Consider the following 13665-nt stretch of genomic DNA (forward strand, 5'->3'; position numbering starts at 1 on the left):
CACGGCCAATCAGCGATGTCGTTTAGGCAGCGATTTCTGTCTTGACCAATGAGAAGAGCTGTACTATTGGGTCTTGACCATTGAGAAGATCATGAGAATAACCGTACTATCAACGTAGCGCGAGGGGGGGCGCACGCACACACGCTTATTTGTGGCATCCTTTTGTAATACATTCTCTTTTTCAATAAATGTTTTCCCAATACCTTTGCATCCAGGGGATTTTTTTGAATTCAAAATCTAAGCCATTGATTGGCCTTTTTTTGCGTCAAAGTGGGAGTGCAGGTGACTCAACTTACTTCACAACAAGCGGCCATTTGGCAGACGTGAGCAAAAACTCTACAAAAATTAAGCTTCAAGCTGTTTATTGACACTCAGCTGAAAGGTACAGTCAAACAAAACCAGAGAATTACATGTGCGTTTATAGCAAGCACATAGCCTCTGCTTGTTGAATGCTAATACATATAAAAGTGGAAACGACAGTAACAATTAGCATCTCAGTGGCAGTTTTGTTACACTTTAAGCGCAGATAGTTGAATATAAAGGGTGCGACACACATTAAAAGCATCTAACAACAGTCACACAAGTCACGTGCTCCTCAGAAGGCCAAAAGTCAATTGACTCATTTGTTTATTTTTGTGTGTATTCAGTGAGGTGATGTTCTGCAACCCAAGCTTCTTTTTCCTCTCAAACAAAGTTCCAAAATTGATGGAGGGAGACGTACTACAAAGGGAGGTGCCCATGCATCATATGATTCCATCTTTTTTTTTTTTTTCTTTTCACCCCAACATTTCAATTCCCTCTTCAGCATTACAGCGCAAGCTTGACCTCCGAGTAATGACTTTTTGGGAGTTAAACCTCTGACTCTATAGCATTTGATTACTGTATGTATATTATGTCCACAGTCTCCAGCCATTCGCATTGTCATCGAACCCCAGGCAACAAGTGAATATCACCTGCAGGTACCCCAGGGCTCAAATGATGAGTAATAAAGTTCTTCCAAATCAACAACTTCAAATCTACTTCCTTTATTGTATTACCAATACTGAAAATCAAGAGGATAAAGACACATGGTACTTGAATGAATTAAACCTGCATATTTAGGACTAAGACAAGGTTTCAAGGGCACTCAGACATCCCTTTACGCAGAGGTTCCTCTAATGATACGAGCCATAAATGAGGGAGCCTTGGGTTGAACTCTGCAACCTGAGCAGCTATTGAAATCCACAATTGTTACCAATGTGTTTGAGTTGAGGCAAGGGTTAATTTGGGCATCTGAAAAAGAAGCAAACTTGAGATCGTCTGCGTTGGGAACACTAAGGCTTGAAGAAATATGCGGAATAAGAAATGGGGTTCAAGGACGGAAGATTGAAGTATTCTTTGCTTTCCGGGCCATCCGTGTCAAAACTTGGGGAAGTCATATTTTGGACAGGGCACAAAGAAGTGAGCATACAGACAGGAAGGCTGGCTGGCGCTGGGAGGAAGGTGGTCCAAAGAATTAAAACGTTGCACCGTGGTACTGCTTTTGGCAGTCACTCAAACTGTGCGTGGAGACAGAGCGAGACATCTAGAATACCAAACAAAAAGAGACATAGTGCGGTCGGTCATTCATTAAATAGCAGACTCCAACGACAGTCGAGCAAAGGGATCAGGCAAATGGATCAAATATCGACAAGCGGTTGAGCCGATCCTCGAGTCATTTGTCCATTTCGTTACAGTAGTCCAGATCAATATCTTCTCTTCATCTTCATCTTGGATGGTGATTTATTTCCAAGTTGATGTTGTCATAACATGCAACCAAATCCTGATGGGTTCCTGCACTTGACTTACTTGCAAATGTTTGCCACGTCCCCATACAGAAGACGATCTTTCCACCACCACCACCAAACTTAACTGTCAATCTTGGATCCATACAGGCTCTGGTAAATCTCCTGCAGTATTTGCGGTGCAATTCAACTCGAGATTGATATGATGAATCTACCTTCTGCCACTTTTCCAGCGTCCGTTGGTTTAGCGGGCTGCGAGCCCAGTGGAGCTCTGCTGCAGTGGAAAAGGGGCTGGCTTTGGATTTTCTAACCAACAAACGTCTCTCTGATCTCCAGTTTTTTTTTTTTTTTTGTTTTTTTTTTAAATCTTTATACTTGACGCTGAGACACAACATTAAAGGTGCCAGCCACCTCTACAGCTTCTTAATAATCAAGGCTTTGGTCACAGGGTGGCTTCTTGGCATGTTGTTAGAGGTCAAGTTGCACTTCAAGTGAAGGTCTGAGGTGCTTGGGTTCTTTTAATACACACCCATTATTTACGTAACCCATCAATGAGTGAGCACAGGTGAGATTGCAAACTACAATCGGGTGCATTGTAAAACAGATTGACAAAAAGGTTTGTCAGTTTGGTTTTTCTGTGTTCATTAAAAGATTAATATTTCTGCAGTGAAGCTAATTTATTTTCATATATTACACCTCATTCAGCTTAAGCTTAAAGCTTAAGCTTTCATATTAAAGTCAGTATTAAAGTACATACATATATATATATATATATATATATATATATACACACATATATATATACACACATACGTACATATATACATATACATACATACATATATACATACATATATACATATATACATACATATACATATATACACATACATATATATACATACATATACATACACACACACACAGTCGCCATCAGGGACCGCAGAAAATCAACTGCTGTGACTAAATAATAACAATAATGACAATCTACATGACGAGTTTTAAAACTCAATGGATGACCAGTTCATCAAATAAACAAAGACTTACAGACAGTATTGAGCTGCTGCTGTTTTCCGAGTTCAATCGTTGTTTTTTATCATCTGGGGTAGTGTTGGAGATAAATGCCCTCTGGAGCACACGCTTCGGAGTCTTTGTGAAAGAAAATGCCCTCGTCACCTAGAACACATTTAAATGACAGTTATCAAAATGTTCTTGGAATATTCTGACATGTCATGACCATGACTACCTTCCTAACAATCATGCTGCTGATTTGTCTAGCGAATAAGCTCAACAAATTGATTCAAGTTGATAAAAATCAATATTTCAGTGTTAGCAACAAATTTCATTCTGGATTGTTGTGGCATTGTTAGCGCATCACTCCCTTGCTGCTGCGTCACAATTCACAGAGCTTATCATTTTTGAATAGTTTTCGATAATGTCATTAGGCCAGCTCTAATAGGAAATCTGATTTCATTTTCATACAAATGGAATGCATCAAAAGCTAATTTTGTCAAAATAAAAAAAATCCATTTTGAAAATAACTATTTTGCTTCGACCTTTTTGGATGTTTTCTTGATGGCTCTTGAGGCTTTGCCGAGAGTGCTGGCCATATCTTTGGTGTTGAGCTGCAGAGAGTCTGGGTCTGTAGCGTGAATTAGGTCACCCTGTTGATGGGATCCCAAAAAAAAAAAAAAATTGCGCTTCAAGAAATCATTTCTTCTTGTTATTTTCCTATGGCACATTCAAATCAACAGAATCAAATTGTTCCTTCTTGAGTTTTCTTTGGCCTCACGGGTGTCAATCATATTTGTCACCTTGCTACCTGCGAGTATGTACCGTAATTTTCGGACTATAAGTCGTGTTTTTTTTTCATAGTTTGGGTGGGGGGGCGACTTATACTCAGGAGCGACTTATATACATATATATGGGGTTTTTTCACTTTTTTGGGCATTTTATGGCTGGTGCGACTTATACTCCGGTGCGACTTATAGTCCGAAAATTACGGTATGTATGTAGCCCTTTCTGTAATTAAGGGCTGTACGTATAAATACACATACATTTGACTTGACGTGTGCGCTTTGGAGCATTACCGCATCAGTACGGCAGATGGTGTTGGCCACATGGCGACAAAGCGTTCGAAGCCAGTCGCTTTTCACCGTTTCCTCTCCGGCCAACTGGAAGCTGAACAGCATGTTCTCCTGTACGGTGGGCGGGTGGACGACTAAAGCAAATGCGTTGACGCATTCTGAAAGGAAGAGCAAAAGTACATACATCCAGGACAAAAATGTGCAACCCAGATTATTCCAGTATTTGTCATGAGAATCTACCTGTACAGCTAGTTGGATTGCTAAATGACATCTGGACAATTAGATCATGTTTCAATATCGATGAGATGCACATGCGACCGGTCGCTCATCTCACCTTCTGTGTCACGCAAGTCCAAGACTCTTCGAATTTGTGAGAGCGGCATCAAAGTGATGTGCTTCAGCGGAGGTGGCGCTTTTGTTTGCCCCAGTGGACTCTTAAAAGTGTTGGTAACTTTGTGTCGTTTCCTTGCAATCTGAATCCAAAGAAATAAGTGGTTCAAAGGTAGCCATCCATCCCTAATGGACACGACAGTCTTGTCCAACCAGTAAATGAGGCGCTTGAAAAGCCCAGAAAGAAGTTACCTCCAAACAATCAGTGAAGAGGAAGAGTGTGACATGTTCGCCGCGGTCACACGGTTGGTCACCAAGCGCAATGGTTTCCACTTTATAAACCAGACTGCGATGGGAGGACAGCAAGTTGGCCTGCCGAGAGACACAGAGAGACAGAGAGAGACAGAGAGAGACAGAGAGACAGAGGGAAAGAAAGACACAGAGACACACAGAGACACAGAGAGACACAGAGAGACACAGAGAGACACAGAGAGCGAGCGAGCGAGAGAGAGCGAGTGAGAGAGAGCAATACCATCATGACAAGGTCAAATGGAAAGACACATATCCTGATGCATAATCATAAAATCACGTGAAAACAATGGATTCAAGTTAGGCTCGCTACAGCCACAATGACACACATACAAGTACTTCCTGTACCACAAAGAGAGAGGGTTAGGGCTAGGGTAACCCTAACCTAAGTACTTCCTGTACCACAAAGAGAAAGTCACCATTTTAAAAAGCCCACCAAGGGCATATTGGGGTCTTTAAAAACCTGATGTTTGGGTTTAGCAGGGTTACTGGCTGCATGTCATCGTCACTGTGCAGGAGTGGAGTCATGTGCTCTGACTGTGTGTCATTCATAAATGGCCTGCCTTGAAAGATGCCTCGTGTGCTTAGGTCATGTTAACTCAAACAATGACTGGTGAAGGGACCGTCAACTGCTCATTCCCACACAAAAATGATGCAACGTCAAGTTTGGGTGATTTTTGAAGGAGACAAACGAGATCAAGTCAGACTTACGGGACATCCGTCAACTTCATAAACAACGTCAAAGATCTGCTTCTGACCATCCGTCTTCCTCTTGTCCTCGTTAATGTGACTGGTGGAGCACAACATTAGATCAGAATCCTCACGTGGATTCCATACTTACGTTTCTTTCTTTTTTTTTTACCACCACCGATTTGAAAAATGGTTTGGGCAGTTATGTTAGCGTGACAATAAACCCATTGATAATCCCAAATGAGATTCACTCACGTCATAACTTCTTTTAGAGACTCGATTGCTTTCTCCAGTTTCAGCTTGTCAGGGTTCTCATCTGATGTGTGCTTCTTTATGTCTGGAATGGTAAGCGGAAAAAAAAAAAAACGTATTTCAAGGGCGAGCGCGTAGGGCGAGAGGTGGGTTGAAAGTTGGAGCATAGAGAAAACAAAAGTCATCTCGACTTGAACATGCAAACCTTGCAGAAGAATGTCAAGCCAGCGAAGCTGACACGATTGGCACGTGAACCGGCACGCAACGACATCCAACATTTCTCCCAGGCATGTGCACAAACGAGCGCAAGTTACCATTTAGAAGTAGAGCCACACTAGGAAGTCTCTGTACAGGTCTGATGAGGAGCTCGACGAGTGCCTGGCGCCCACATTCTGGCTTGGCCTGGTTGATCTACATAGAAAGATTATTCAAATGGATTGATCCAGCGCTTTTCAAAGAGCCTCATCTTATAATGGGTTGTTGTGATAAAGCAATGAATAGTACTGCAATGACACAATAAGAGGCAGGTCTTTTTCGTATGGATGCCGTCGCCGCACGTTACAAATGGAGGGCGTTTCCACAAATGTACAGTTAACAAACAACGACGGTCAAAAAGTAGGCACATATACATCGCCAATGGCTCGCTTGACATACCAACTCCGCCCGGCCCGGGCATGAATCCAAATGTCTCTTTGCTGTGATACGTATATTTATTCATGACTATCCATTTCAAAAAGATGGTTAAAATAGTGTATAAAATTGTAATTTCAGGGGGGAAACAGCCCCCCCCCCCACAATGAAATCATTATTTACCCTCATCCAACAGTTATTGCATTGCTGCTTGTAGTTTGTCTTACCTTTAGAAATGCATGGAAGCGTGGCTTTTGTTTCTCACATTGAACAACAGTATCCTTACTCATTTCAAAAAAGTTTACAAAGGGAGGGTAGGCCTTCAAAAGCTCCTTTGACTGGGGAGAGAAGATGGGGAAAAAATTAGATCAGGGATGGTCGCAGGGGTGTGGTGCTGGCCATGGGAAGGAAGTACAGACACTTTTGTCACTTGTAGGACAGCACCAGAGCTCTGCACGATTTATGCCTTTTGGCCAAAAAAAAGCTATATATATATATATATATATATATACAAAAAGCTATATATATAGACATACACGCGCATATACACACACACACACACACACACACACACACACACACACACACACACACACACACACACACACACACACACACACACACACACACACACACACACACACACACACACACACACACACACACACACACACACACACACACACACACACACACACACACACACACACACACACACACACACACACACACACACACACACACACACACACACACACACACACACACACACACACACACACACACACACACACACACACACACACACACACACACACACACACACACACACACACACACACACACACACACACACACACACACACACACACACACACACACACACACACACACACACACACACACACACACACACACACACACACACACACACACACACACACACACACACACACACACACACACACACACACACACACACACACACACACACACACACACACACACACACACACACACACACACACACACACACACACACACACACACACACACACACACACACACACACACACACACACACACACACACACACACACACACACACACACACACACACACACACACACACCACACACACACACACACACACACACACACACACACACACACACACACACACACACACACACACACACACACACACACACACACACACACACACACACACACACACACACACACACACACACACACACACACACACACACACACACACACACACACACACACACACACACACACACACACACACACACACACACACACACACACACACACACACACACACACACACACACACACACACACACACACACACACACACACACACACACACACACACACACACACACACACACACACACTATGTACGTATACGTGCGACATTTGCACTTACGTATTTAAGGATAATATCTCCTACGCTCTTTTCTTCTGACCATTCTCTCAGGAGGCCCTCAAGGTCACTCTGGAGAGGAAAAAGCATTTGCTCTTCAACAATTGCATAAAAAGTGCAGCGACAAAAACTGGTAGAGAATATGTAGACAACCTTTATTCTGGTGTGAACCTCATAGATGTCAGGGATGCATCCAAATATTGTTTTAATTTCTTCTGGGGCAAGGATGGGTCCCCCCACCTGACCATCTTTTTCAAGTGGAAGCTTGAAAATCTGCAAATATGACAATATGCTTGTATTAGTTGATGATCAAAGGGATGGCAATTTATTAGCAGATCTACTGAAACGAAACACGCAATCCAATGTGCTTATTGGCCAGGACATATTCTTTGCGAGCGACGTCACTCTTTGGCGGTGGTGGTGGTGGTCCAGCCCGACAACATTCAAAATGACGTGTACGTTTTGAATGAGCAGAAACACAAAAAGTCATAAAAAGCCCAGCACTTTTTTTCCCCTTTGTCAAATACCATGTGTCCTGGCTCAATAAAGGTTGGGAAACACGGTATGCTAGGAGAAGAGTGGAGTCAGAAGAGCGGAGTCATGGAGGCTACAAAAGCGTGATCCCAAACGGCAGCCTTTGTTCAGGGCCCAGCCGCCCCCATAGAAAAGGAAGAGCAAATTTGAAAGCTTTAAATCACTACGCAGTGGCGGCGTGCTGAAAGTGACGTGGTTTGCTCGACAAATGTGGTCTCTTGACACAGCCGTGGTTTGATACCATTCCCATTCATTCAAAGGGCACAACTCAACCTACCTGGAGTACGGTGTTCAAAATGGCGACGTAGTTGCTTTCGGTTTGATAGAGCTCCTTGGTAACTTGCCACCGGGCCGATTGTTTGGGCGGGGCTGCGGTCTTTGAACTCTCTGGGATAACAAAACAAAAACACCTCCAATTTGAAAGACCCTGTGAAAACGTGAAATCCGAAAAGAATTGCTTTATGCTTCCCTCCGCCCATTTTCTACCAATTGTCAGAGGACAGTCGAAACGTCACATTGACATTAAGAATCGAAGCCGATGCCGTGACAGCAATGACCGTCATATCAATTCCAAACTCAGGTCAGGGCAGGGCAGGGCAGGGCAGGGCAGGGCAGGCTCCGTGTCCTCCGGTGTGAGTGGTCAACACATAACCTACTTTTGCTTCTACAAAAGATACCATCTTACCCACAAAAGATCTGTCAGGTGTGATTGTAACGTCGAGCAACGAGCCCAACGACAGCAAACGTTCCGCCGACGGCCTTTTCGGGGGCGGAGGGAAGGGCAAGATCTCCGTCTCCTTTGTGAGGCGAGCAAGCGTGTCCCTTAAATGCTGACGCTTTCGGTTACTGGTGGGGGTAGAGAGTGACAGGAGGGACACTGCTTTCTTCATGGCTGGGCTGACATTCTGAACAACAACAAATAACCATTATTCCATGTCCGTTGGGGAAAACAAGGTTAAAAACATTTCAGAGCTCTGGGATGGACACGGAGCAACCTGTTTGCGCTGTTCATCGATTCATAAGAAAATATTGACAGATTAATCGATGATTGAAAAAATTGTTAGCAGCCTATTAATAAATACAGCAAACTTGCCTTTTCATAGTGGTACATGGACTCTCCGGCTCGAGCATCCATTTGAATGCTTCCCCAAAACCACTATAAAAGAAGGATGTACGTGTTAATAGCGTCTGTCATGAGTGTCATCTAAAAATGATAACAGACACAAAATATGTTAAGTTCAGGCCAACGAGATCACATTTTGGGTCTAATATACTCGGGAACGCGGTGTGTATATATATTGAAATATATATGTATTTGTCATCCAAAATACAAGACGTCTGTCTACCTCTTGTTTGACCACAAAGACTTTCTTTGAAGAACAATACGGCAGCTCCTTTATCGAATCCTCATCCACCACCATGTGTGTACATCTTTCATTTCCAACATTCAGATATTTTCCACCTACATCCAGAGAAAAATGACAATAAACCACATGCACAAAAAGTTGCCTTATTCAAATAATTTCCCTTCCATAATCGACTAAATGGTCATGTAGTTCAATAGCTTGCGTTATACTGCTGCACTTCAGAGATAGCCGGCCGGCCGGCCAGCCAGCCAGCCATCTTTTGAAATTCATTTATTCATATATTAGTGGCGAATGACACTTTTGCATATCTGTTATCCTGTCTTTTATGTGCCCACTCTTGAGTATGGAGACTGCTGGACACTGAATTTCCCCCTGGGATCAATAAAGTTACTAGCTAATGAAAACCAAAATGTGTTTCTTGTTAAAAAATATTGACTACAAAATTAAAAGACACCTCAAATCACTGACCATGTTTCACAGTCCTCTCTTCCATATTTGTTCTCTCGTCATCTGAAAAGCCCCAAAAACTGAGGATGCAGTCTTGGAATGGCGGTACTTTGAATTCTGTTTGAAAATCATCCTCTCCTGCATGGAATGACCTGATATTATTGAAAAGAAAGAGGACAAGGTTAGTGGCAAAAATGCAATTCTTCCTAAAGAAGAGAATACAGTTGTCTGAACTTTACTGAAAGATGTCACTATAAATAAGTGTACGAGGCATTCTTTACTGCACTTGACTCCATGCACCAGATTGGTGTGCCAATCTTGAGGTGTCCAGTCACTAATAATCTGGCTGAGTGAGAATATTCGCTCCTATAAAAATGATAAATGATGGGAAAGCTTTGAAAAACCGCAAACTTACCCGTCATTTCTTTTCTCCCAAGCTTTGCATATCCACGACGGAGTGAGGATGGGTGTCCCCATACACACAGCCAGCTAAAACAAACGGACATACGTAGTATTAAACAGCAGCTCGGCTCACATTTCAACCGAGGGAGTAGCTCAAGGAACCGCTGCAGACGGACGTATTAGAGCGTACGACACACTATTACAGAAAAAAGCTCCACGGCTGTCCGTGTCTTTCTTGCTGCCCGAGAAGATGTCGTCTTCCGGTCCTAACTATTAGCATAGCGACAATTATGATTGCTTTTTTCAATAGGAAAAGGTTTCAATTGGCAACACAGGCCAGCAATGTTATGAATTTGACTTATTGTGTTCATTATTGTCTCATACTTTAGCCCCATCCTGAAGTGACATTATACACAACATTAACAGTAGATAAATCGATACTGAGAGCAGGAAGCGATTATACACTGTGGCTCCACAGATTTTTTTTCCTGTTCTTTAAGTATATCGTTTCAATGTGTTTAGTTTGTTTTAAGCACAGGACGCTTTCACAATTCCAATGCTCAGCTCTAATCCCCACTAGAGTCTTAGCATGTACCAACCCTGTATTTTTCTCCATGAGTTGAATGGGCAACCAGGTGTGTCACCTTGGTGCTGAAGTCCTTCCGAATGATGCCGCCCATGTGATGAACCAAGTTGACCAAGTTTTTCTACGATAAGATAGACAAATAAGGTCACGCCGAGAAGAAGGGCCTACAATATACAAACGATACGTTCAGAGCTGCAAACCGAGTGAAATTCACATTTGGCACTCAGTCATTGACCATCCCTCTCGCGTCTCTCTCTCTCTCGGTCCATTGCTCTATCCCTCTCTCCGTCTCTCTCCCTCCGTAAGAGTACAATTGAAAAAACATGAAGGACTAAATAATCATCTCACCATTTCTTCTTTATTCCTAAATCCGGTGAAACACAATGATAGATTCAGCATTGTGGTGGAGTACAGGGGGCGACATGAAAATGGTATTGGCTGGAAAACAACAAATCAAACACACTGCTATTGAAATCAGCGCTTTTTCAATATTTAAGGATGCTTAACACATTCATTTTGGTGGAGGCAAGGTTGACTTAAGAGACATTCTTCAAATGCATTCGTCAGTATGACCTCACCTCCTTCTTGAAAGCACAGTAGAACACAACAGGAGGACCTACGATCCTGTTGTCACGCTGATAAAGGCCGTGATAATCGGGAGATTTAAAGTCAGTAAGGACAAACACCGTTTCAAAATCAGTGTTCTTTTCATCACTGAACTCTTGGATGTTGTCAGTGATTATGAACGTAGTACAGATTTCCTGTGGATGGAAAAAAAAGTCAGTAATTGGAAAAAAAGTCGACTGAATAACCATGAACACCAAAATAAAATCAAACTAATTTATGAGACAAAATATCTAGTTGAATGCAGCTTTTAAATGTTCCAATAAATGCAAACTAGGACCCACAGCCACTAGATCTGTGTGCAAAAGGCATACATATGCATATATGCAAATATGCATTCAGTCAAGTTGGGATGTTGTGTTCATGTATATAAAAATCATGAAACAATGACTTGCAAATTGATTACAATATCATTATTTATAAATCCAAAATATCATATATTGAAGAAAAAGAGAAATCATAGTCATTAAATATAAATCACTTCTGACAAATGTAGTCAGGTCAATCAGTACTCGTGCAACACCTCTACAAGTTTGATGAAAACATTGGAATGTACCATATTGACAATGGACTTTTTCATCATTTTCTCTTCTGGACACGATTCACTTCCTCTTATGTTTACCACAGGTACCTCCATTACTCTTACATCCTGTGGAGGGGAAAAGCAAATGAAACTCAATGTGGGGGCACAATTATTTTGGATGCAATCAAATTCTTAGCATAGAAAATAGTTTGGTCGTAGTTTTGCTGGCTTCACTTCTAATAGGTTCCGAGTCATACGGACAAACGAGGAGATCGGAAGAGACCCAAACTGGGTCTTGAGGGTGACTCCAGGCGGTATGTATGTATGTATGTATGTATGTATGTATGTATGTATGTATGTAGATGTATGTATGTAGATGGATGGAGAGAGAAAGGGAGAGAGAAAGAGAGAGAAAAAGAGAGAGCGAGAGAGCGAGAGAAAGAGAGAGCGAGAGAAAGAGAGCGAGAGAAAGAAAGAGAAAGAGAAAGTGAAAGAGAAAGAGAGAAAGAGAAAGCGATAGAGAGCGATAGAGAGCGATAGAGAGAAAGAGAGCGATAGAGCGATAGATAGATAGAGCGATAGATAGATAGATAATTTGTACCTGCAGTGCTTTCACCAGTTCAGCGTTTTTGCACGCCTCGCCCACGAGAACAATCCTTGGCTCCACTTTTGGCAGCATATCTGTGTGCGAGAGCAAAAGAGAATGAGAGAAAGAGAAATTGAGAATGAGCGAACGAGAGAAAGAGAAATAGAGATAGAAAAACGGTTATTCATATTCACCGTTTTGGGTCCATTTTAATGACAACTTTTAGAATGTAATTAGACGTGGAGTAAACTTTACTCAATTTATGTAAGCGTATCGTAGCTTCCTATTTCAGGTACCCTTTCCCAAGATAAGGATTCTACCCAAATAAAGTGTCTTCAAATTGCTACCTCATATTTAATGGGTTGAGTACATATATTCTTGACTATATAGTGCAGCATCAAAACTAGATGTATAATGATCAACCGCGATGTGCAAGAGATGTGTACAGTGAATCTAAATCTCAATTGCAAATCACTGCATAGTAAGAATAAAATTAAATTAGGCATCCAATCCAGGCTAACCTTCTCTATCGTCAGATGCCGTGCCGAGGAATAAATAGTCCTTGGTGGGTTCTTCGATCCTTGAATCATATGCGGAGGAATCCACCAGCAGACTCCGACCAAAGGTTAAGATGCTGTTGTCAGCCATCTCAAGAGAATTGGGGAGGGGGGCAAGCTGTCACACACACACACACACACACAAAACAATGATGTAGAAGTAAGATGACAGGTGGCAAAAAGAAAAAAGACATTATCTGGAGTCAAGATTCAAATAAAACGTCGTACTCAGTGCTGAATATAACAGAAAGCCCGTTTGATATTTCCAACACACTTTTCTGGCGCAATCAGTTGCGAGCAATTGAAACACTCCTCACGTTGCATACTTGATAACTGACCACATTTACCGTGGATTTAAGGGACTGGGAATCCGAGCCGAAATGAAGATTCTATCCAAACAACGCAAACAATTCGAGTAAATAAGCACTTGAGCTTCTTTAGCTGTTTAGCCAACAGCTCCATAAAACGACCGAGAGCTTCTTTTGATCCCGGAACATTTCTCCTTAAAAGTTGAACCCCCCG

At 42.2% G+C, this 13665-nt stretch overlaps 1 protein-coding gene across 1 annotated transcript; it reads right to left on the bottom strand.

The window, feature by feature from the left end:
- Nucleotides 1-349: 349 nt before the first annotated feature.
- Nucleotides 350-13261, bottom strand: ect2 (epithelial cell transforming 2). Its single transcript, XM_037248622.1, is given in 25 exon segments — nucleotides 350-1528; nucleotides 1530-1564; nucleotides 2811-2939; nucleotides 3320-3427; nucleotides 3854-4008; nucleotides 4185-4323; nucleotides 4433-4552; nucleotides 5201-5279; nucleotides 5435-5516; nucleotides 5746-5842; nucleotides 6289-6399; nucleotides 7521-7589; nucleotides 7671-7790; nucleotides 8329-8438; nucleotides 8737-8956; nucleotides 9145-9207; nucleotides 9398-9513; nucleotides 9887-10017; nucleotides 10281-10354; nucleotides 10867-10974; nucleotides 11202-11291; nucleotides 11432-11614; nucleotides 12034-12126; nucleotides 12602-12681; nucleotides 13108-13261. Coding segments are annotated over 25 exon segments (2769 nt in total). The 5' UTR covers nucleotides 13235-13261; the 3' UTR covers nucleotides 350-1398.
- Nucleotides 13262-13665: the final 404 nt, after the last annotated feature.

The sequence above is a fragment of the Syngnathus acus genome, chromosome 4, assembly GCF_901709675.1.
Source record: "Syngnathus acus chromosome 4, fSynAcu1.2, whole genome shotgun sequence".
NCBI lineage: Eukaryota > Metazoa > Chordata > Actinopteri > Syngnathiformes > Syngnathidae > Syngnathus > Syngnathus acus.